The sequence below is a fragment of the Gekko japonicus genome, unplaced genomic scaffold (assembly GCF_001447785.1).
Source record: "Gekko japonicus isolate JY-2015 unplaced genomic scaffold, Gekko_japonicus_V1.1 scaffold360, whole genome shotgun sequence".
Classification (NCBI taxonomy): Eukaryota; Metazoa; Chordata; class Lepidosauria; order Squamata; family Gekkonidae; genus Gekko; species Gekko japonicus.
In genome coordinates, this window is record NW_015172015.1 from 1,124,536 (window position 1) to 1,149,935 (window position 25,400).

The 25,400-nt window shown below is 42.0% G+C and overlaps 1 protein-coding gene across 11 annotated transcripts in view; it reads left to right on the plus strand.

Moving 5' to 3' along the window:
* Positions 1-25,400, plus strand: part of SPAG9 (sperm associated antigen 9) — a 132,568-nt gene that overhangs the window by 56,963 nt on the left and 50,205 nt on the right. For 6 of the 11 annotated variants that reach the window (XM_015420375.1, XM_015420376.1, XM_015420382.1 and 3 more), the window contains exons 6-9: positions 6,209-6,413; positions 7,753-7,852; positions 8,869-8,990; positions 23,044-23,101. In XM_015420375.1, the coding sequence (XP_015275861.1) occupies positions 6,209-6,413; positions 7,753-7,852; positions 8,869-8,990; positions 23,044-23,101 (485 nt within the window). Of the gene's footprint in view, positions 1-6,208; positions 6,414-7,752; positions 7,853-8,868; positions 8,991-22,415; positions 22,431-23,043; positions 23,102-25,400 lie in introns of all 11 variants that reach the window. The other 5 variants (XM_015420372.1, XM_015420378.1, XM_015420374.1 and 2 more) reach the window with 2 other exon arrangements.

The following is a 25,400-nucleotide window of genomic DNA, read 5'->3' on the forward strand; positions in this document are numbered from 1 at the left end:
TAACTTTATACTTGTTTCTCATACCAAACATCTGTGTACTCCTTACATTCCTTGAATGTGACTTTTCTTGGGTTTTGATCTGCTGTTTATGACAACACTACTTTGTAATGATCTCTCAGGCTCCAAGAAGGATTGGTCAGCATCCTCACACAACCCATCCTTGTGGGTTGGCAGAGGCTATTTGAGTGCATGGCTGTTCAGTACCACTTTACATATCACAGCTCTCTTCAGAAGAGTGCTGTTTTTTCTTTGCCATGTTCCTGCATGTATTTCAGTTGGGACACTTGTAGAGAGTTCCCTGTTCCTTTATAAGACAGTTCTGAGTGAAGGTCAAAATAAGACATTAAACAACTGTTGGAAAGGTGTTCCGCCATGGTCTCTCCCTTTGAGAGTTTCACACCCATCTCCTTCAGTCAAAGAGCTTGCTAATCTCCCAAAGTGGGACTGCACAGAAGCCACGATGATGAAAACAGGGTTGCACTTACCTGTAACTGTTGTTCATCCAGTGGTCTTCTCCGCAGGCACACATCCCTCCATCCTGCCCTGCTGTGAACTCTCTGGAACCTTAGTTTCTTGGGGTCTCTGTCATCAGCATGGAGAGAACTGAGGGAGTAGCATACCTCTTCCTGGTCATGTGATCATTTTGGCAGGAAAGCACCAGAGGGAGGAGGGGCGCTCCTAGCCTACTAGAAAGCATTGGAAATCTTTTCCACAGCTGGCCTGTGCACGTGCAGTCCCAATGTGTGCCTGCACAGAAGACCACTCAATGAACAACAGTTACAGGTAAGTGCAACCCTGTTTTCTTGGGAAGAGTAAGAACTGACTCAGGTAGAAGTGATGATAGATTAAGTTAAAGGACTAAATTAAAAAACTCAAATGTGAAATTGCTGGTCTTCTGATTCCTATTTGTAAATTATTGCTAAAATTAACATCCTTAGTAGAGGACTAGAAAGTTGCACATGTAACTTTGGAGGAGTTCAGAGGAGATCCAGAAAATTACAGACCAGTTATCCTAACGTTTGTTCTGAGAAAACTAGAAGAAATGGTTATCAAAAATAGACTATTAAGCATATAGAAGAAGCTACCAGCTGAGGGGAAATTAGCATGGATTTGGTAAAGGAAAGTCCTACCTTACTAGCCTTTTGGAATTTTTTAAGAAAATGGTAAACAAGCATATGGATAAGGGTGATCCAGTAAAAACCATATACTTGGACTTCCAAAAAACACTCATGAGTAAGCTCAGCAATCACAGGATAACATGGCAGGTCTTAAATTGGTTTAACTAGAAGCAAAGAGTAAGAGTTAATGAACAGTTTTCACAGTGGAGGAAAGTGTGAAATGGGATCTAACAAAAACTGATATTGGGACTGGTGCCATTTAATTTGTTTATAAATGGTATGGAACTGGAGGTGAGTCGTATAGTAGTCAGATTTGCAGATAATACCAAAACAGATTGTGAAAGATCTCCAGGAAGATATCTTCACACTTGAGTGAGTGTGCAGCAATGTGGCCAGTGAAGTTCAGTGTAAGAGCAAGATGATGTACATTGGGAAAAAAATCCTAATTCTAAATATACTTTGATAGAGTCTGAACTAGCAGAAACTGAGATGGAAAGAGATCTTGGCATTGTAAGAGCTAGCTTGATTAAAATGTTGACTCAGTGTGTGGCAGCACTGAAACAGGCAAACTCCGTGCTGAGATTATTAGGAGTGGGACTGAAAATAAAATGATGGTATTTATATTGACCTCAATTGAAGTACTTTGTACAGTTTTGATCTCTGTATTCCCCCCCAAAAAAGAAAAGAAAGCAAAGACCTGGGGAAAATACAGAAGAGAGGAACCAAGATGATTCGGGTTGGAGGCCCTTTCTTATAAGGAAAGATTGAAGAGTCAGGGATTTTTTGTTTAGAGAAAATATAACTAAGGGGGTGCATGATAGAAGTGTTCATAAAATTATGAATAGGGTGTAGAAAGTGGACAGAAAATTTTATTTGGTCTCCTGTAAAATTAGGACTTGGGGTCACTGACTGAAGGTAACGTGCAATAGATTCAGGATAGACCAAAGGAAGTACTTATTCATGCAATGAATTATTGCATTGTGGAATTCACTGACAATGACTGTAGTGATGGCCTCTGACATAGATGGCTGTAAAATGGAATTAGCTATGACTAAAGGAAATCTTCATATCCAGTGGCAGGAATGTCTGAATATTAGTGTTTAACAGCATTACAGGAGGCCTTGACCTCTATATAAGCCACCCTGGGCCCGCCTTTGGCGGGGAGGGTGGGGGTATAAATTAAATAAATAAAACAAATAAAATAAAATAATGTATCCTGTTTGTTAATCCTCCAGGGCAATTTATTGACCACTGTGCAAAACAAGATGCTAGAGCAGAATGGACAACTGGTGTGACCCAGTAGGGTATTTATGACCTGTCCTAGCCAGTAAGGCGAAGCAAAGATACAAAATTACGTAGCTTTGCCATTTTCCACTGCAGAGCAGTTCTAAATGCTGGAGTGCTTGCATTGTGGGTCAGGTGAGAGGGAGCACTAGTTCTGGACTGGTGTGATTTCGACCTAGGCTACAGTTCAGAGATCATGTAGTATGAATGGGAATATAAAGATTTTATATATAGGTTTTTCCTTCTTGATTGTTCATATTCATATCTCTCTGGTTTTTATAGAATTATTCTTTAAGTAATATTTTATTAGGATGTTAGAAAGGCCTGTTATGTAAATGTTGTTTATGTTTTTGTAACCAATTATGCCTTTTGAATATTATTCCCATGATGATGATATGATGATGTCAGTCCATGTATAAAATATCATGTATTTCCTGAATATGTTCAGAATATGCTCAAGAAGAAGATGAAGAAGAAAAAGAAGAAAGTTGTCAATTTTTGGTTAACTATTTGGTCTAATTGTTTTCCTATTAATTGAGGCACGTTTCCTGATTATGCTGAGAAGAAAGCAATCAGTTTTGATGGGTCCTTTGGCCTAACTCTTTTCCATATTTCATTACAATAAAATACAAGAACTTCCTCCTCATTTGACTTCATTTTTGACATGGAATCTAATATGTACAACAATCTGTTCATGTACTTTATGTGCCTGTGGGTGCTTTGTGCCAGTGTTACTTGAGCAGGCGACCACTATCTACACCACTCTATATAGCAGCTGGAGCAAATAACAAAAATAACTGTGATATGAATTAAGTCATGTATAGTTAAAATATGTACATGCCTGCTTTTCTCCAGAGCATCTCAGGACTCAAGGCCGGCAACAACAGTATAAAACGATTTGATAAACAAATATTAAAACAGATATAAAAACATAATATGTGTGGGGAGACTGCCTACTTAAAGGCAAAAAAGGACTGTCACTGGAAAAATAACACTAGTATCAGAAAATTCCTTCTTTTTGTTATTTGCTATTGTTCCTGTCCATGTACATAATTTCTCTGTATGTGCACATGCTTAATGCAAACTTTTCAAAAGCCACAGGATGATTGCTAATGAGAATAAATCTTCCAATATTAGGAAGGCAAATTAGGCTTTGAGACTGGAGCACTGAGGCTTGACTACAGGCAGTTGATTTATATGCACTGTGGAAACCAGATGTTTTCAAGGGCTTCAGAGAGATGAGGCCAATTGAGTGCTGTTAGATAAGGGAGGAAGGTTACCAGTCAGATCCAAGAGCTTCCCTGATATTGCCCATTCTTCAAAGGCAATAATGCATCAACACAGATAAATCTTGCTTTAAAGAAAAGCCCCTGTATTTGTACGTGACAGGTAATAGGGCTTTAATTCTTTTTAAATAACTGTACCATTGCTGGAGTTCCAGGCTGCAGGTATGCATTTGTATGTAATTTGGTAGAACGTGTGGTGTGAATGTTTTATTTTGCAGCTTTTCCATGCACCCATGTACACATGGGGAAAAGTTGATATGAACTGTGCTATGCAACTTGGTGATTGCAGTGATAAGCTGCTGGGGAAAGCGCTGCAACATTCACACAAATAGGTTGGTTAAACATTAAGTGATCATTCACTAGCTGCTCACCCTCCATGTGGTTCATGCTCATCTTCCCATGCAAAATATGCCCACATATGCAAGTACATGGAGAAATTCAGAATGTTAGCTGGCCTTGAGTAAAAGTTAGTCTCATTCATTTCATTGAAACTGACTTTCAAGTGCGATTTTAGCCCTCTAAGGCAACAGTCTTACAAATGCTTTGTGTGAGCTATGATTAAAAGTTCTTAAAGTATATTTTTGTTCAATGTTTAGTAATGGATTATATTGCTATCCATTTCAATTGTGATGAGTTTTTTTCCAGTTGTATACAAGGTTTAATTAGTGAAAGATGATCCATGTTGCATTTGTTCTTCATATGCCTGACCTGATAATCTCCAAAGAAGGGGGTGATGGAAGACTATTTTTGGTAGCAAAATGTGCAATGGGGGGAGACCTGCTGAATCCTTTCCCATCCCTTGCCTTACCTCAACGTGCTTCATCACTGCAGGTGTTTTTTCTGCTCCAGCTCTGATACCAGAAATGAGGTGGAGTGGGGGTGGTGCTTCAAGTAACTGAGCATAAGCAGGTGGGGGGTGGGGTTGTCAGCTACTCTTATGTACACAAACTTTTTATAAGTCCATTTTTTAGATGTGACCAGGGGACATGTAAACATAAATCATCATGTCTGCTTCAGTTGCATCTAATATGGATTTCATTGTTGGCAGCTTCTCATAACGTTTGGTCCTTTATTCCCTGGCCCAGTATGTTTTAGTCCTTTGTGTGTTCAGTTTATAGCATAAATAGATGATTATGCAAAAAAAAAAGAAAGAAAAATAAAAGAAAAATAGCTTATGTTGTGAAGAAAACACAGAGCTATGCCTAGAATAATTTGTAAATGTATTCCGTTTATTCCCATATAAGATCGCAAAACCTGCTATAGAAATGATAACATAATGGCTTATTCATGGAAGGAAAACTTTGATAGAATTGCTTGTGTATCTTTGCCTGCTTTTTGAACTTTACAACAGAACTTTTTTTGTCTTGGGCGGCTTACTTTTCCATAACTTCCTTGTTCCTTATCATCATCATGCTATAACAACACCACTGATTATGTAAGAATTGTGCTAAAGAAAGAGGGGGGCTAGTTCATGAAGGTGGTATGCTGTATGGCAGCAGATAATAGCACTTTCTGAAGACAGCTTTATTCAGAGTAAGGGAGGGAAGTAAGTTTATTTACAGTGAGGGAGGGATCCCTTGTAGGATGTCATCATTTGGCTCTAGATTGAAAACCAGTTGCTTTCATGGTAGACCCATTCATACTGCTGCTTGCAGGAGTGACATATATAAATATATTAAAGAGTACATTTTAATCCCTCCTTCCTCTGAAGAGCTCAGGGCATTGTACATGGTTCTCTCTTCTTCCGTTTGACCCTCCTAATAGCTCAGAGGTAGGCTACATTGAGGAAGGCTGGTTCACAGTTGCCTGGTGGCCAAGGGCCAACTAGACATGAAACTGGGACCTCCCAGCAGTTTGTTTAGTACTTGAAATAACAGGTATGTGTAGGCCCCATTCAGATTGAGCCTGTGGCATTGCAGGGGGGGGGGGAGTTAACTCCTCCCAGTAATATTTTATCAACCTGAAATGACCCATCAAGCTGCTATTTTCTCTGTTGGGGCAAGCTGGGGCAATTTCAGTCCCTGTATGTTTCCCCCATAGGGCAAATAGTAACTCTATAGCACTGTTTCATGTTGGGACAATTGTGTGTATGTGTGTGGGGGGGAGGAACCTTAAAAAAGCCCTTCCCTCATGCCACAGACTCAATGTGAATCAGGCCCACAACCCCCTGTTGTTTAAAGAACTCGTGTTCATTTTTTCCATGAATGAGAATTTAAACTTGGATCTACTGGGTCAGTCAAACACTGTTGATGACACCACACTGGCTTTGTTTATGTGAGTACTGTTACTTAAAGAGTAACAAGGATGTAAACAACATCTCAGTTCTGTGAACATGAGATTCTCCTTTGGTGGAAGAGGATGTCTAGCATATGGGATTACTCGTCCCATCTGTTCTAGTTGTAATAGGCATTTTTGACTAGGACAGGCAACATATTAACTGGCTTTACTATCCATCCAGAAGCACCATTATAAAATTATGCATAAAATTCTGTAATTTTGGCAAAATTCTCTGTCCTTTAGGATGAACTTTCTGATAGCCAAGCAGGTTCAAAATCTACTACGCCAATATCGACTGCTGCTTCAGATGCACTTGCACCTGCTGAAACTCCCCTGAATGAAGACAATGAAGGACTTGTGAAGAACTTGGAGACAGGGAACATAAAATTGGACATAAGTAAGCACACTGAAGTACAGGTAGCTCAAGAAACAAGAAATGTATCCATTGGTAAGTTCCTGAAATGGTTGTGTAGCTATAGTTAATATTTTGAGAAATTTTAAAATCCAGATTTATTGTGTTAAGAAATAAAATTGGCAGCTCTGGGTTTTAGAAGACTAGCTATCAGTTAATATTTAGGGCTGCTTAAATATTATGCAGCTATGATGCAGGAAGCGCCTTCATGTAGACAGCATTACACACACTAGTAAAACAAAATTGGCTAGGGCTTCTTCATACAGTGTATATTGGAATAAATGTATATGTAAAAATCCATGCGCTGGTGGAATACTGCTCTTTGAAGGGCTAGCACTTTGATCTGAAATATACACCATAGAAGTTTCCATGAAACTTACTTCCATGTATAATGCATGTGGCATCATGGTATTGTCAGTATTTTTTTAATTGCCTGAGGAATGTTGATGGAAACTACCAATGAATCATCTGAGGGCCAGCCACTTCACACACTGCAAAAGTTCTATATGAAAGCAAACTCTGTGTAGGATTTTTGTAGCACAGGAAACAGCCATTATAACTTTTAGATTCTTCTAAGCATGGGAAAGCCTAGGAAGAATATACTATGGTAATTCAGGGGAACTATTTTGCCATTTGGCAAGATCCATCATACTGAAACCAAATCAGTATATCAGATTAATCTGTAGTGGTTGAGTTGATCCTACAATCTGTGAAAATCACTGATGGATTCAGATCTCCCCCTCCCATCAGAAAACAGACTCCTGGGGTCAGAGAATACACTTGGGTTAATAATCATATGGGTTGGGAAGGCGAAGGGAGCAAAATCTCTGTTCCTTCCTCCTATGTCAGCACAGCTGCACTGGTGCAAAAAAGACGAAAATGTGATTTTGTCCCTTCACACTGCAGCCTCTAGAGCCATATGATTAATAGCTACTTGGTTCTCACTTCTCTCAGTATCAATTTTCCCAGGGTTGAAAAAGGCCACTGAGGGAAGGGAAATGAGAAATTCCTGATCCTCACAGTTATGGATTGTAGAATATAACCCATAGGTTATATGTATTATTTATTTATTTATTTTATTTTATTTATGACATTTATACCCCGCCCTCCCCGCGAACGGGCTCAGGGCAGCTCACATTAGGCACCAAGTGCGTTCAATATACAATTACATAGTATAAAATACAGAATTAAAATTACTTAAAACAACTTAATAGGCTATTAGCAGAGATCAGGAAGGGGAAAGGTGTATCAATACATCTAAGACCCTGTAAAATCCAGGAGTCCCATCATTAATTAGACTTTATATGTGACATATCAGGTTTCATAAGCAGTTTTTTCCTTTCTGTTAATTGATATTTACTACTTTCTTCCCAAGGTTCTAATGAAAATGAAGACAAATCTGAAGTTCAGGCAATCATTGAATCCACCCCAGAGCTGGATATGGATAAAGACCTTAGTGGATATAAAGGTTCAAGGTACTTGGCCAGTGAAGAATTTAGAAAAATGGAAAAGTTATAACAATCTTTGATTAGGGAAAATGCCCCTGCAGCCCCTTAATAATTCAGTCAGCCACGAAACCATTTATCATTTTACATAGGGTGCTTAGGAATGTCAGAAACAGTTTGAATGCATCCTATACTACCTCAGCTGAGATACCAAGAAGGTCCAAGCATTTTATTCAGAGTCCCTCAGGAAGGTGAGGGCAATCTGACAGACTTTGTGCATCCGGTCTTTCCAAGTGTCTGGCACAGAGTGAAGGACTGTACCCCTTAGATATGCAGAAGACTTGGGAGAGGAGGGGAGAAGAGGATAAAATGAACCAAATTGGTGTTGAGGCAGAAGTGAAATGAGATTAGCAGTAGAGAAGAGGATAAAAGGTAGGAAGAGAAGACTATGTGAGCACCTCTGTGTGATGGTATGACTTGTGTCTCCCACCCTTCTGCTTTGTATACACTGGGTTACTTACCTGATTCTGGGGATGTGCCTCTCTGTAGGGGCTGCCAGATGAATGTGCAGTGTTATGCACAAGAACATATGTTGTCAGATGGATCCAGTGGTTCAGAAGGTGTTGATGAGTCAGTTGGAGAGAGATTCATGGGTAGATTGAAGAGGAAATTTTTACTGTATTGTAAAAAACTGGATCAGAGCTGTTGGCAATAAATGAAAATTCAGTAATCTGCTTGTAAAATGGATTTGGAGCTACATGAGGTGGTGGAAAGTCCTGTCAAGTCACAGCTGACAAGGCCAACCCCATAGGGCTTTCAAGGCAAGAGACGTTGAGAGGTGGTTTGCCTTTGTCTGCCTCTGCTTAGGAGCCGTGGATTTCCTGAGTGTTCTCCCATCCAAAGAGTAACCAGGCCTGACCCTGCTTAGCTTCTGAGATCTGATGAGATTGGACTAGCCTGGGTCTACATAGGTAATGTTTAAATCAGTTAACACTAGCATCTTTAAAAAAAAACTTTACTCTTTAAATTGCAATTCTGTTGCACAGCACTCCTGCCAAAGGCATAGAAAACAAAGCATTTGATCGTAATACAGAATCACTCTTTGAAGAGTTATCTTCTGCTGGCTCTGGTCTGATTGGGGATGTGGATGAAGGAGCCGACTTGCTGGGTAAGTGGATATTTCAGAAACTGCTGTTGAAGATAAATCGTAAAAATAAATGGAAATTTAAGAAACTTGAAGATTGCTCCATGGCTTTTAAACATTGAAATTATGTTTAAAGAAGTATTGAAGTAAGATGATTAACTTTGACTATGTAATATTCCTTTTAGGTTCCTTACAAATGGTTTAATGAGGATGGAAAAATTCATCCTGTTCTAAAATGTGTCTATCAGTTTGTTCCAACCATTCAGTGGATAATGCAGGTTTGCAAGAATGGTAGCTTATGGCCAGCCTCTAGGCCAGTGATGGTGAACCTTTTAGAGACCGAGTGCCCAAACTGCGACCCAAAACCCACTTATTTATCGCAAAGTGCCAACACGGCAATTGAACCTGAATACTGAGGTTTTGCTTTAGAAAAAACAACTCATACATTAACTTAAGATGATCCAAACAAAGTAAAGAAAGCAATCCCAAATGCTTTCATTTACTTAAAATTATTTGGCAGAGAATTCGACACTTTAATGATGGTCTAGGCCTGGCTGGGGCGATGGCACGTGTGCCCACAGAGAGGGCTCTGAGTGCCACCTCTGGCACCCGTGCCATAGGTTCGCCACCACTGCTCTAGGCAATAATCAAGTATTGTGTCATAGGGAGCTCTGAAGCCACTCCCAGCATCATCAGTCTACACAACAATAAGGGGAAGCGTATAACAACCTAAGGTGCTGTTTTTTTAAGGAAAGCATACATCTCTATCCTGCCTCCTCAATTAATCGTACATAGGCATTGACTTTCGGGCTCAAGCTCACATCTTCCCCAGTTATAGCCCACATGTCTTCGTTATAGCTCATAATTAGTGCCTTGGAAGTAATGTGGGCAGCCTGTGCTTGCCAATAGAAAAATCACCTGCTGACTGTAATTTACTATGCATTGCACCACTACCGCCATACAAATTACTTTTAGTAATTATGTTGTATTTTATGTTGATATTTGTATTGCTGTTTTATCTGTGATAATTTTATGTAAGCTGCTCTGAGCCTGCTTCGGCAGGGAGGGCGGGGTACAAATCAAATCAAATAAATCAAATCCCCTGAATTCCTGTGTTCATCAAATACCCTTATCAGTGATGATCTTGCATTGTGCAATTGGATCAAATCCCCTAGAGATGGAACTGAATTGTTCAACTTAGTTGCTAATAGAAGTGTCCAGTGGCATCAAATGGTACTGCTTCCAGATCTCCAGGCACTGGGTGCTATAGGATGGGTGATACAGAGTTTTGTATATATAATTATCAGGCAGTTATTGAACAAATTATATCTAAAGATTGGTGGGCCCCTTTGCCAATATGCTGTGGAAATAATTTGGGGCAATCAGATTTTCCCAATTTGAGCTTGTGAATGAATCCCCTACCTGCTATTCCTCTTGTAAACAGCACAAAGGGCCTCATTTTGCTCTTTCTTTTAAAAGTTTAAATAAATTATAATTTACAAGCCCACTTGATAAATGAGGGTAGTAGCCATCCAGGAATTTTCTAGTAACTATTGGCCATTCTGCCACTGGTGATCAACAGCATCTAGTACTGAGTCAGGAGATGGGTCTGTAATCCAGGAGTCTCTGTATGAATATGGTTGCCTTCTGTGCCAGCGTAGAACTTTTTATGTACAAATCACAATTGTGGGCCAGCTGCCAGAATTTGAATACTGCTGGAATTTTATCACGTGCAAGTCGACATCATCCTTTTTACTTACTATGTGTGTTTGAGGTGTACAACTCATGTACGTGTTAGTTGGTTGAGCTTTGCCCCAGTGCACTGCTTTATATGCTGTCATTTTGGATTTACGTAGTGCGTTTACCTCTTTTGTAGCTTTCTCCCCCATTTAACACTCAATTCTGTTGAGTCAGGGGAGGTGTGGAGTTGACAGTAGCAGAGCAGTAGGATGACTTGGTGGCAGCAGTAGATATGGGGGCTGCACTGAACACCCACTTCCCTATGGTATGTGTTCACTATGCACAGGATTACAAGCATAGGCTCATCTCACTGTATTAGCCAGAACCAACCAAAAAACATAATAGCAAAAGCTTCTCTTTTTAAAGCTGTGGTTCCACTGAAGTTTAGCGTGCTCCACCTTTTAACTTCACTTTCTCCTGTATTCCCCTCCCCATGGTATTTCCTTTTTCCCTTTTCCTGGTAACACCCATATCTTCAACGTTTCCCTGCTTTCTTCTCTCCTTCCCACCCACCCACCAATCTACATTTTATCTGCCCCCTATCTCCAGCTGTATTTATTTACTACATTTATATCCTGCCTTTTTCCACAATGGGGAGCCAAAGCAGCTTATATCATCCTCTTCCATTTTATCTTCCCAACAGCCCTGTGATGGGATAGTGTGTGAGAGTGGCTGAGAGTGTGTGTCTTGCCCAAGATCACCAAGGGAACTTCCATGACAAAGTGGGGATCTGAACCAGATCCTTGTTTGAAACTCTAACCACTGTGCAGCACTGGCTTTTATGGAGGGCTCCTGTTGAACACTAGTGAGCAGCTGGGCATAGATGAGTACTGCAAGTCACATGGTATCAACTTGCCCAATGATTGCTGCTGGGCACTGATGAATCCTCCCTCAAAGATCAAAACAGCCCTGGAATGAGCACTGCCCCCTCCCTTTGCCATTTGCCAGCATTTCAGGATTGGTTTCTGTTAGTAAAACCTAGAAATGGCTGCTGAGGGCATATGTTTCTTAAAAGTCCATTCTCAGCTGAGGCTGCAGTGGAATGTGGAACATGAGGACATGTAGAACATGAGAATCCTTGAAGCTATCGGCAAGGTTGCCCTTTATGACAGACTCCTGACACGTCCCCATTTTCAGGCAGATTTTGCTGCCAAAAATGTTTCCCTCAGTGACTGAGCCGCCCTTCAGTAGTGTGTATTTCAGCTTTATTTTATTTTATAAGCTTTAACTGTCCCACCCTGTCACAGATATTAGTTTAGGCTTATGACCCCACACAGGAACTAGAGGGAATACAGGAGCTGGCTTGTTTTAAAATACCCTCATAAAATGGCATGTGACGTAAAATTAACTTTCAAAACAGAATAAAGATTTTAACGAACAGGCAGGGAATAGATAAAAATGAGGATTCCAGGTATAGTGGTTGCTGAGGACAAACTTTCTAATATATACAGATCTGAATTCTTAAACCATACAAGAGAGTGTTGTTGTGACTTATTTTCAGAGTTTCAAGATTTTTTCAATGAGAAATGCTTTGCTTAGTATATATTTCAGCTGTTAAAATCGTAAATATAGTTTCTTAGAGAATAGTGTTTGCTTATAGTTTCTTTCAGATATTACAGCTTTTCACTAACTCTTGAGGTGTCTAACCATCTCCCCTTTATCACAGACCAGGATTCTCTTCGCAACCCCTGTCACTGGCAGGAAGTTGTTCTCCTTGTCCCTGAGAAGCAATAACTCCTTTTACTATTTGACTTGTATGGGAGTTCTCTCTAACTACCCAGACCTTCTGCCAAATCCTTCTCCAGTATCCATTGTCTGTATAAAGCTGTTCTGTAGCTTTCTTGGTGGAGAATCTAAATTCTCTCTCAGAGTAGTTCTAATATATTTAAGACAATGGGGTCTCTCTTCTTCTCTCTGTAGAAGTACTTTTCTGACTATTGCCTGGCAGAAATCACTGGCTTCCAAAATCTCTTCCCTCAGAAGCCAAACCCTTTGGCTACTGATCCAGATGTTAGATTTCAGACAGAGACCAAAAGGTGAATGGAAAAAAACTTTCCCCTCCAGATCAGCTGTTTTTATTTCCTCTCTGAGCTGATGCTGCCCAATCAGAGAGCGAGTAGAGCAGCCAATCACATAAGCTCTTTGCTCCGGGGAAGATTAACTCTTGAACTCCCTGACTCTCTGACACAAGCAGCATTTTAAAAAGCCTACTTTTCTTTGCAATCCGTCACATCCCTCTACAACTACTCCTGCCCCTGGGGCATAAACTGTGGTTTAACACAGAACTGGATGTCCTGAAGAGGGCTTGGAGATTCTAGAACGACGCTGGCAGTGAACACGTACCAAATCTGATTGATTACACTATAGAGCCCTTGGAAGACTTATGAAGTGGTAGCAAAGAAATGTTGCTACTCTGCTACTATAGCTTCAGCTAGCTCATGACCATCCCAACTGTTCAAGGTAGCTCAGCAACTGCTGATGCCAAAATCTGAGCATTTATTATCTCAGGAAGAGACAATTAGCTGTGAAATATTTGCCAAGCTTTTTGCTGATATATCAAAAATACACTCTGATATGGATGTCAGTTGTAACAGGCACACCGGTAGACAAGACAAATACATTGCCAGGTCTATTCATGGATCATTTGTCCCAGTTTCCATGATGGATGTTGACAAAATCCTGGTATCGGTGAAGACCAGTACTTGTACTCTGGATCCTTGCCCATTCTGGCTGCTAAAATCATCTCTCCCTTATAATAATTCAGTAAGACGCAAACTGACGCAGGGGATAGAAAATGCGCACCCACAGTGTTAGGCCGCCTCCGCTGTCCCTCAGAGGCTTACCCATGTCCCATTGGCTATGTTCTCCAAGTGCCGCCTCTGACGCAGCCTCACGCAGCGGGGCGCCACGAAGGATGGCGCCGGCGCGGAACGAGGGCCGGGAGCCGACTTTCAGCCTGCGGGAGACGGTGGCCGTCGCCCTGGCCGAGCCGCGGGTCGCCTCGCTGCCGGGGGAGAAGGCGAGAGCCGCGAGTGCCTGGAGGCGAAGGCAGCCTTGGCAAGAGCGGGGAGGGCGACGAGGCGAGGGGGCCGCTCCTGCACGGACGAGGGCTGGGAGCCAACTTTCAGCCTGCGGGAGACGGCGGCCGTCGCCCTGGCCGAGGCGCGGGTCGCCTCGCTGCCGGGGGAGAAGGCGAGAGCCGCGAGTGCCTGGAGGCGAAGGCAGCCTTGGCAAGAGCGGGGAGGGCGACGAGGCGAGGGGGCCGCTCCTGCACGGACGAGGGCTGGGAGCCAACTTTCAGCCTGCGGGAGACGGCGGCCGTCGCCCTGGCCGAGGCGCGGGTCGCCTCGCTGCCGGGGGAGAAGGCGAGAGCCGCGAGTGCCTGGAGGCGAAGGCAGCCTTGGCAAGAGCGGGGAGGGCGACGAGGCGAGGGGGCCGCTCCTGCACGGACGAGGGCTGGGAGCCAACTTTCAGCCTGCGGGAGACGGCGGCCGTCGCCCTGGCCGAGGCGCGGGTCGCCTCGCTGCCGGGGGAGAAGGCGAGAGCCGCGAGTGCCTGGAGGCGAAGGCAGCCTTGGCAAGAGCGGGGAGGGCGACGAGGCGAGGGGGCCGCTCCTGCACGGACGAGGGCTGGGAGCCAACTTTCAGCCTGCGGGAGACGGCGGCCGTCGCCCTGGCCGAGGCGCGGGTCGCCTCGCTGCCGGGGGAGAAGGCGAGAGCCGCGAGTGCCTGGAGGCGAAGGCAGCCTTGGCAAGAGCGGGGAGGCCCCAGCACCAAGATGACAGAGCATCACTTGCCCCAGAGTCCCTATCTATACCTTGTGGCTAATAGCCACTGATGGACCTCTGCTCCATATGCTTATCTAATTCCCTTTTGAAGCCGTCCATGCTTGTAGCCGCCACCACTTCTCATGTAAGAACCATGCTTCTCATGTAAGAACCACATCAACAAACCCTTCATATCTATTATAAATCAGTCACTAACTCTGGGCACCTTCCATTGACACTCAAAAAGGTGGTTATCCTTCCACTACTTAAAAAACTATCCCAGTAGAAAAATGATGTGTCTAATTATCTCCAGTCTCTAATCTGACTTTCATGGCAAAGTGTTTAAGAGATCAGTAGTGGATCAACCCCAGGTCTTCTGGGATAACTCGTCTGCTCTAGACCTTTTTCATTCTGGCATTAGGCCAAGCAATGCAACAGAGATGGCTCTGGTAGACTTAGTCAACAGTCTCCCTCTGAGTGTGGACAAAGACCATACCTCTTTTTTGCTATTATTGGACTATCTGCGGCCTTTGATACAGGAGATCATACTGTCTTGTTGAGGCACTTGGAGGCAGAAGTAGGTACCAGGGGATGCACGCTTAATTGGTTCAAATCATTTCTTATGTATAGGACTCATAGGGTTGGTATTGGAGAGACCAGTTGTCATCAGTGTGGAATCTATCCTGTGGAGTTCCACAGGGTGCAATTCTATCCCCCATTCTTTTCAATCTTTATGTAAAGCCCTTAGGTAAATCATTTGGAGCTGGGACGATGCCATTTTCTAAATTCAAAGACTTAGCTAACCAGGTAGAAATGAATGTTGCGAAATCAGATGTACCTTCTGCGTCTTCTGCCATCCCGCGTAGCTTTGAGTTGTCTCCATCTGTTTTCCATACTTAGAAGCTTATCTTGCAGAGACTTTTTCACATAGTGTTTTCACTTCCATTTGTAAAGCCTCACCAGTTGCGAGGTCTTCATCTGCTGTTGTAGAAACGTCCTTTATGTTTTCTGCAAGCTCCACCAGTTTGGAATGGACTGGTTGGAGCAATTCAGACATCGAGTCTTTTAAAAAATGGTGAAGGTCTACTTTCAATGATTTTAAGTCCTTTTTACCAAAAGGTGTGTCATCATTGTGTGTAGTATCAGTAGCGGCCGCCATTTTGGAACTATCTGTCGTCTTTGGGCCTGGGGTTTTCGAAGCATCTTGTTTGGCAAAATAAGCAGTCATCGATTCAATATCCTTTGTAGGCTGTTTATTTTTAGGTCCACCAGATTTCCCCATAATTATTTAATGCAGAATTGGTTTTATTCTTATAGTTTTGTAGCCTGGAGGAGGGTAGAAGTCAGGAGCGATATGATTATGTGTCTGCCATCTTTGGAGTTGCTCCGCCCCCCCTCCCCAGTGGAGAGTTTGAAGGACATTGCAGTTCTCACTTTTGATGGAGTTCAGCTGACCCTTGCTGACTCAGTTAATGGTGTAGAGCCAGCTGGTTGAGAGCTAGGACTTTAATCTGGAGAATTGGATTTGAGTCCCCATTCTTTCATGTAAAGCCAGCTGGGTGACCTTGGGTCAGTCACAATTCTCTCAGAACTCTCTCAGCTCCACCTACCTCACAGGGTGTCTGTTGTGGGGAGAGGCAGAGAAGGCAATTGTACGTCACTCCAAGACACCTTTGGGTGGTGAAGAGTGGGGCATAAAACTAATTCTTCTCCTTCTCTCAACATTATTACTGTAGAAGCAAATTAATGCAGCTTCAAAAAAGGCTTTTTCCATCTCAGCCTAGGCCCTAGCCCTAGCCCCAAAATGGTTCCTTATCCTTGATCTGCCTGATCTGGCCCCATGGATCCATGTCACAATAGCATCACGATTAGACTATTGTGATGCACTCTACATTGGTCTCCCCTCAAAATGAGTTTGAGAACTCCACTTGGTACAAAATGCAGCCTAGCAGTTTGAAAGCAAGAAATTGCAAGTCGAGAAATAGGTACTGCTTTGGTGGGAAGGTAACAATGTTCCATGTGCCTTGGCGTTTAGTCATGCCAGTCACATGACCATGGAGAAGTCTTCAGACAGTGCTGGCTCTTCGGCTTGAAAACGGAGGTGGTGGCACTGCCCCCTAGAGTCAGATTCGACTGGCTTTCAGGCAAGGGAAACCTTTACCTTTAGATGGAGCACTCATATTACTCACATCCTGCAGGCACTTCACGAGCTGCCCCTCAGTTACCAGGCTCAATTTAAGGTATTAGCTCTCATAAGCAAAGCCCTTCATGGCATTGGAGCTTCGTATCTGTGAAACTGCTTCTCCCACTACACTCTGCCATGACAGCTTCACTCAGCAGGGTCTTTTGCCAACCTGTAAATGGGCAAAATCAACATATGCCCATAACCATGCCTTCTCTGTTGCCTTCTCTGTTGTGGCCCCCACCTTATGGAATAGGCTGCTTGAGGAGGTCAGGAAAGCTCCCACTCTCCTGACTTTCTGCAAACAATGCAAAACCGATTCAAGAGGGCTTTTCTATGCTGGCAATAGAGTGTATTAAATGTTTCACAGTTATTTGGCTAAATTATTAGGGACCGTGGTGAATACTACTGTGTACAGTCTGCTGAAACTGGGATCCTGCTGTGTAATCTTTGCATCATTGAAAGTTGGTCTCGTCCATTCACAGCTCTTTTGTCTATATTTAAATATCCACAGATTTGGCAGTGCCGAGAATTAGTTATATTGATATATTTGGAGCAAATACAACTAGTCATAGGAATTTGGGGCTTTCATTTGGCCAGTCTGTTGATTGCGTTTCCTGTCTATAAGTCATGTAGCGGGGGATGTGTTGTGGAAGTGGCAACTGTGCATCTGACTTCATTATGACAATTTCATATTTTTCATAGGATTCAGAATTTGCTTTGCATAGTTTTAATTTTGGCTCTTTTAACCATATGTTGAGTAAAATACTTGCTCTTCTCTGTAGTAATATTTTATATCTCCAAAAGCTAGTCAGGCTGCCCCTTCCTCTTGAACTATTTGGCTCATGTAGATTGGAGGAGCACAGTCTGAAAGCTGAACAGGAGAGGATGATAGAAAGTGTGTTTTGGGAACCTATAACCTTTCACCTGTGAGAGAGCTTCCTAAATGCTTCCCCTATGCTGGTAATATTATGTGGGAATGGCACCCCCCACAACAGTGGTTTTCACAACAACAGCCCTTTCACCAATGCCCATTCTCAGCATGGGGAAAGGAATTGGGTGGAGGATGGGTGTTGATGCATTATGACTCCTGCTACTAATCTTATCAATGTGGCCAGAGGGATAACTTATAGCCAGCATGGAACTGAAGGGACAAAGTGGGTAATGGGCTGAGGTGAGGATGCTGATAAGGCAGTGGGCCAACCTAGTTGGAAGGTAAGTGGCTAGTGATGGCCACATCTTCATACACAATCCCACCATCTAGTGGGCATCCTGTGAGAGAATGGGAGATGTTTGCAGAAGGATATCTTTCTCTCTCAGTGGCCCCTGTGTTCTCCAAAAAGCTGCTGCTGAGGAACAGGAGACCCTCCTGCTTACACGAGAGGAGTTGGGGGAATTTCCTCCTCCTTGCTGTATCCTCCATGCACTTGACATCCCCCCCCCCCCAGGTACCTCTCTGTTTTTCAGGGGACATGGGCTGCTAGTGTAAAGGGAAGTCAGGAATGATCTGTTTCTGCTAACTCTTTCTACTCTTAGGAGCTTGGACACACACTTAACTTTAGAAAAACGTATTAAGGGTTTCATTGTCAATATTCTGCTGTAGAGCAGGCTTGTAAACAATGTTGATTGATTGATTTATTAAATTTCTACCCCGCCCTTCCAGCCAAGGCTGGCTCAGGTTAGCTTACAAAACAACATAGCATTTACAAATGCTTTCATAAGATTTTCCTAGGTATAGCTAAAACTTTTAACGTGAGAATCTTTGGCTCTCTTATAATATTACCCAGTGCTCATAATAATTCTACTGGGCTTGGGATCTTTTAAGGGAGGGGGTGTAAAACGCTTTGTGCAAATAGAACTAACAGCATCATCACAGACGCTTCACTGAACTTAATGGGTCTTAAGGTAAAGGTAAAGGTTTCCCTTGCCTGAAAGCCAGTCAAATCTGACTCTAGGGGGGTAGTGCTCATCTCCGTTTCCAAGCCGAAGAGCCAGCGCGCTCTGAAGACTTCTCCGTGGTCATGTGGCCAACTAAACACTGAGGTGCACGGAACACCATTACCTTCCCACCGAAGCAGTGCCTATTTATCTACATGTAATTTCTTGCTTTTGAACTGCTAGGTTGGCTGGAGCTGGGGCCAGAGACGGGAGCTCACTCTGTCACGCAGCACTAGGGTCTTGAACTGCCGAGCTACAGACCTCCCAGTCTGCAGCTTCAGCGTCTGAACTTGTGAACTGCCTTGATTGTGTGTTTATTCACAGAAACACAGCATATGAGTTATATAAACAAGTGTGCCTGGACTGCTGCTTTACTCATTAACATTTCAGTGAGATATTCTGTATTAGTAGTATGACATACTGTATATTGATTATTTTGTTTGATTTATGGTGCACAGTTCTTCAAAATTAGTTAATGGGATTCTTTAATCTGCTTTCTCTTGGGCTGCGTACCCAGGGGAATATTCTGGTGTGTATGCTTTTTCTGTATTTTGGAAATGACCATGTTAAAATTCAGTATTCATGGCTGATGTTCTCATAATGTGTGTGCTTTTTAAAAACAATCTTGCTTGGTATCTTTTATTTTGCCTAATATTTATTTTTTTGTTAAGGATGCCTATAGTTAAAAGTGTAGTGCAAAAACTCCAGTACTCTTTCTGGACAAGGTTTATACAATTTAAAAGGCCAAATCTCAAGTATTCATGGAAGAAAGGGGAGACCCATTTTCTTTATTAGTGGTCAACAACTGTAAGAATTATGCCTTGTATGCCTTGATGTAAGCACATGACTAAGACTTAGCCTTCTGGAAGCACTTTCACTATGTTCCAATTACTGAGTGCAGGATGGAAGGTCAATCCCTTATCTTTAAAACATGCCAAACACATTGTAGGATACAAATACAAGTACTGGCTACTAGTAAGATATACCGTATTTTTCGGACCATAAGACACACCTGACCTTAAGACGCACCTAGTTTTTAAAGGAGGAAAACAGGGAAAAAAATATTCTGAACCTTCGGTCCATAAGACGCACTCACTTTTCCTCCCACTTTTTTTGGAAGAAAAAGTGTGTCTTATGGTCCAAAAAATACGGTAAATAATGTACTGCAGTACCGCTCCTCCAGCACTATGTGAGCCTGGAGTTGGATCCTACCAACTTCTGGGCTGGTGTGTGTGGGGAGGGGTTTTGACACTAAAAAGGCTTAAGCTGGGAATTGTTGGAATCACTTGGACAAACATGCACCGGAGCTCAAGTGAGGAGAAGAATGAAGTGAGATTGCCTCTTTTTCCTTTTGCAACAGCAGAAAAGCTAGTTGGGGTTCCTACCCACCCACACAGTAAGAATGGGATGCACTGTGTTTTTGGAAGTGTGGGGCTGGTGTAAGATTTCAGCAACTGTGGAAATGGCTATATGAAACACTATTAACTTTTGTCAAGATGCCATCATCTCTATATGTGTTAAAGAATATATTTAATAAATCCTGCCCTTCCTTCAGGAAGCTCAGGGTGACACACATGGTTCTCACCATTTGTATTTTATCCTCAAACAACCTTGTGAGTTAGGTTAGATTGAGGGAATGACTGGCCCAAGGTCACCTAGTAAGCTTACTGGCAAGCAACGTTCCCTCTAAGCTATGGGGTCTTGTGAGCAAAAATTCTATTTTGCGAGCCACTGGCATTAAAATTGTGAGCGAACAATTTGGCTGCTGCATAAATTTGTGGGCTCTGGAGCCATCCTTCCTGAGTCAAGACAAAAATGTGTGAGCTGGAGGCTAAAAAACTGTGAGCTAGCTCACACTAACTCAGCTTAGAGTGAACACTGCTGGCAAGTGGTGATTTGAACCTAGTCCAGCACTCTAACCACTGTTCCACACAGGCTGTCTTCACTTTATACCTATAACTCAAAAGGTGAAAAAAATTAACTACATTTAATGACTTCAGAAACAGGGTTCTGTCCTGACCCAGTGACTTTCTTCAGGTCTCTGATGTGCACATGGAGCTTTCTTCCCTGTAAGGACTTTAATGTTCACTTAATACAAGAATAGGTTTCTTGAGCTCTGTTTTTCAGTCTCACCACCCTGTGAACAGGAAAACCCATTTGCTTGAGAGCTCCATATGTGTATAGAAGCAAGTGTGGGAATATAACACAGGACATGTGTCTTGTATTCTAAAGAGATGTATTTATGAAAATCAGTCTAGTTTATTCAGTTCATAAATATATGCTATAAATAGCAAGTCTGTTCCAATTTAATATAGAAGTCTGGGATTAATTTTCCTAGATCTGATGTGGAACTGTCAGGTTCCATAGAGCAGTTGCAGTCCACAGCGATTCATAAGAATAGGTTGCTTTAATACAAGTCACTATTGATACACTTTCATGATCATTGTCAGGAATGAAACTCAAAGCCAAGCATGTACAGATATAGACAGGAAAAAAGGGTTAAGCCAATGAATACAGTTCGCGCTCAGCAGAAATTCGAGCGGGAGAAAACCAAGGCGGGAGATAGCCTTTCAGCCGTTTGGTTCACACCAGCCTATCAACAGTTCTCACAGTCTTACCTACTACAAAGGCAGCAAAAGCATTCCAAGGTCAAAAGAAGAGATAAAGCGCACAGGGAGGATGAGAACAGAGCAATGCAGGCTAATTCCCCCCCATCATACAGCAGGCAGGTTACACAGAGCATACACAGAATACAAATGGCAGTTTACTGACAGGAACCTCTAGTCCTTTATTGGCCCCTGCATTCTAAGAGACATGGAACATGATCCAGATTAAAAGGAAATAATCAAACATGTAGCTTTTATTGCAGTTTTCTAAAAATGTTTCTTTAAATATAATTGTCTTTTGAAGCTCTGAAATATACAGGTATTGATGTATTAACTGTGAATGCCTTCCCCTACACTCAAATAGCAAATACACTTGAATAGCAAAGGTCCATTATTAAGACTTTTGTTTGTAATAAGATTCATTGTGCAGTGTATTCTGCACAAGTCTTGCTGCTTCATTTCAAAAAGAATATTGCAGAGCTGGAAAAGGTACAAGAATGACAGCAAAATAATCAAAGTTTATAAAATTATACATGGTATCAACAGAGTAGATGCAAATAAATGTATTTTGCTATTTCTATTATTTTATTATGTAATCTTAATCAAGTCATATAGGATAAAAATGTATACTGTGTCTCATAATGCTAAATTTGAGTCTGAGGTCACCTATAGAAACTGATGGGCTGCAGGTGCAGGCCAGAGCAAAGAAAATACTACTTCACACAATACGTAGAATTGTTATAAAATGTGGTGTGCCTGCTGGTTTAAATAGCTTTAAAAGGGGATTAGACAGATAGTGGAAGATAGATCTTAGCAGTTAATATGGAATCTCCATATTCAGCAGTGGCATATTAGAATATCAGTTGCTGCGGATAAGCTTAAAGAGGTGGGTTGTATCTTTTATAATCTGTGGACTTCAAGCGACATCTGTCTGGCCACTGTTAGAAATCAGATGCTGGAGTAGATAGACCTGTGATCTGATCGGCAGGGTTCTTACATTTATCTTTTTGACACTACTCTTTTAACTGTTATTCTTCCTACCGCTCTTATTTATAAATAGAACATATTTTGTTTCAAACTTTCCGTGTCATCTTTGCTTTGAAATCTTTCATATCTAACAGATCTCTAGTCTTGTACCACACCTCACCCATACTGTCCTCCTCACATGAAATGTCTTTTCTTCTTTCTGCTCTTCATGGGATGCATGGGCTTTAAAGACCATGATTTTTTTGGTAAGGCTTCATCTCATTTGGGGATCATTTTCAGGGCAAGTTGGATTGTCTTTGAGCTTTACATATTCAGCATGTTTTCTGTGTAATATAAATTACCTAGCTTGAATATCAGAGCATATAACTACAACTATACTAAAAACGTTGGTTGATTTTAACGATTGTAAATTTCAATTTATTTTACTTATCTGGGGAAAATAGTCAATTTTTGTGAGCCAAGACTGATGTGGAAGAGAGGAAGGGTTATATGAGAGATCCAGGGGCAAAACCCCATAAAAGTGAGTACATTCAAACATTAGAAACTTGGACTGAAATATTTTTATTCTTTTGAAGGATGTCAGCTTCCGTACTAAGCATTTTCAAATTCTACTAGCAAAACATATTCCGTTTATTTTTTAAAGATGCTTATCAGTCCATTAATCATGGGATGGGTGCAGGTACTTCAGTATATGAACAGAACTGCACAGACTTCTCTTCCATCTCAGTGGAGAACATGTACACTCATTTGAAATTAATATTGAGTCCTGTTTGTGCAGTATCTCCACACCCTGAACTCTGGATTAAAATGGATAAATCTGATATGAGTCTCAGTGTTTCTCTTTTCTATCTTTGAAAGGAATGGGCCGTGAAGTTGAAAACCTTATTTTAGAAAACACACAGCTGCTGGAAACCAAGTGAGTAGTCCCTTTTCAGCATTTAAACATGGATATACTTCTGCTAACTAGTTTGTTTTGTTTTTAAGCATAAGATTCACTGGAAGAGCTTGTGGATGGCATTGTCAGAGCAGATCTCTCTCTGCATTCTGCTTATTCATGCAGCCTGCCATTTTACCTTAAGTTCCTGTCTCAGGATTGGCAGAGACTTGTAAGTAAAATGTACCACAAGATGGGGGACTGCAGTGACAAGGGGGAATCAGGTAAAATCTCCCCCTGTTCCATCTGCTGCATACATCTGTGGAAGAGAAGGGGGGGCTATTTTACTTGAGATCCCCACATCGTTGCAGGATTCATCCCATAGCTAGTGTTACTTGTGAGCCATTCCTCATCTTCAGAATAATTTCAGGACAAATGACAGACTTCAGGGAAAGATCTCCTCCTTCAGCTCTTTCAGCCAAGCTATGTCTAACCCATGCCCTTGTATGAGGCTGCTGATTCTAAAGGATGCAGTTCCTGTCCCTCAAGAAGTAGCTTGAACCAAAAAGGTTGGAACAAAGAAAAAGAAGGTAAAATATAACCATACAAGTAGTGCAAATGTACAAAACATCCTACATAATTTAAGAATACATTCAGAAGTGCTGAAATATAATTTTAAAACAACAATTCTGTGGTTCAGCATATAAGTACCTAATCCCAATATGCATGCAACGTATTTCAGCACCTGGCCCTCCTCAGTTCAAACTGAGGACTACATTAATGTAACAAAAACATACATAAAACTGATCACACAGATTAAATTAATGCTCAGTTTGAATTATACCACTGAGGAATGCCAGGTACCAAAACGCATTTGGTATTGGTTCTTGCACGTGGAGACAATATGTACTTTTAAAACTGTATTTGTGTAAATGGACATTTGTCTTCAACTTTTTTGGTTACCTTTCTCATGCAGGGTTGTGTTTTTCTCCCCTCTTTTTGGTTGTACTCAGTAACTTCAGAATAATCAGAAGGAGCATTATGATTTGAAGACACATGATATAGCAGCTTTGCTGAAGTAAAATAAAACAGGGTCTGTTCAGTGCCTATGTGGAAACGTTCTGTTAACCCATGTATACAGCCTTGAATCCCATGATGGGTTACAATAATAAATAAAAAAACTTGATTAGGGAACTCTATTACCATTGTGGAAATCACTGGTTTTAAACACATGTTAGATGATTCATGGGAGTAAATTTAACAGTAGCAGAAATGATTAAAAAAATTATTAACTAACCAGTGTAGTTATGAACTGACCCTTCATGTTCAAAAGCTGTGTCTGCCTAATAATCCAAATGTTAGAGACAAAGAGTGGGAGAGAACCTTCATCATGACTTTCTTGTGAGCCTCTCAGAGACCCTATTTAGCTGCTGCTGGAGTGCTGGATTGTTGTTGTTCAGTTGCACAGTCGAGTCCAACTCTTCGCGACCCCATGGACCACATCACGCCAGGCCCTCCTGTCTTTCGTTGTGCTCCGGAGTTTGCTTAATTACATGTTCATTGCCTCGATAACACTGTCTAACCATCTCATCCTTTGCTGTCCCCTTCTTCTTTGACCTTCAATCTTTCCCAGCATCAGGGTCTTCTCCAGTGAGTGCTCCCTTCTCATTTGGTGGCCAAAGTATTTGAGCTTCAGCTTCAGTCTCTGGCCTTCCAGGGAACAGTCAGGGTTGATTTCTTTTAGGATCGACTGGTTTGATCTCCTTGCAGTTCAAGGGACTCTGAAGAATCTTCTCCAGCACCATAATTCAAAAGAATCTATTCTTTGGCGCTTGGCCTTCCTTATAGTCCAACTCTCGCAGTCATACAGTACTACTGGGAATACCATTGCTTTGACCATGCGGACTTTTGTTGGCAGGGTGATGTCTCTACTTTTTATCATGCTGTTTAGGTTTGCCATCGCTTTCCTCCCAAGGAGCAGGCGTCTTTTAATTTCATGGCTGCAGTCACCATCTGCAGTGATCTTGGATCCCAGGAACATGAAGTTTGTCACTGCTTCCACAACTTCTTCTATTTGCCAAGGAGTGATGGGGCCGGATGCCATGATCTTAGTTTTTTGGATGTTGAGTTTCAAGCCAACCTTTGTGCTCTCCTCTTTTACCCTCAGCAAAGAGTCTCTTGAGGTCCTCTTCACTTTCTGCCATTAGAGTGGTACTGTCTGCATATCTGAGGTTGTTGATGTTCTTCCGGCTTCTGAATCATCCAGGCCGGCATTTCGCATGATGTACTCTGCATATAAATTAAATAAGCAAGGGGACAATATACATCGTCGTACTCCTTT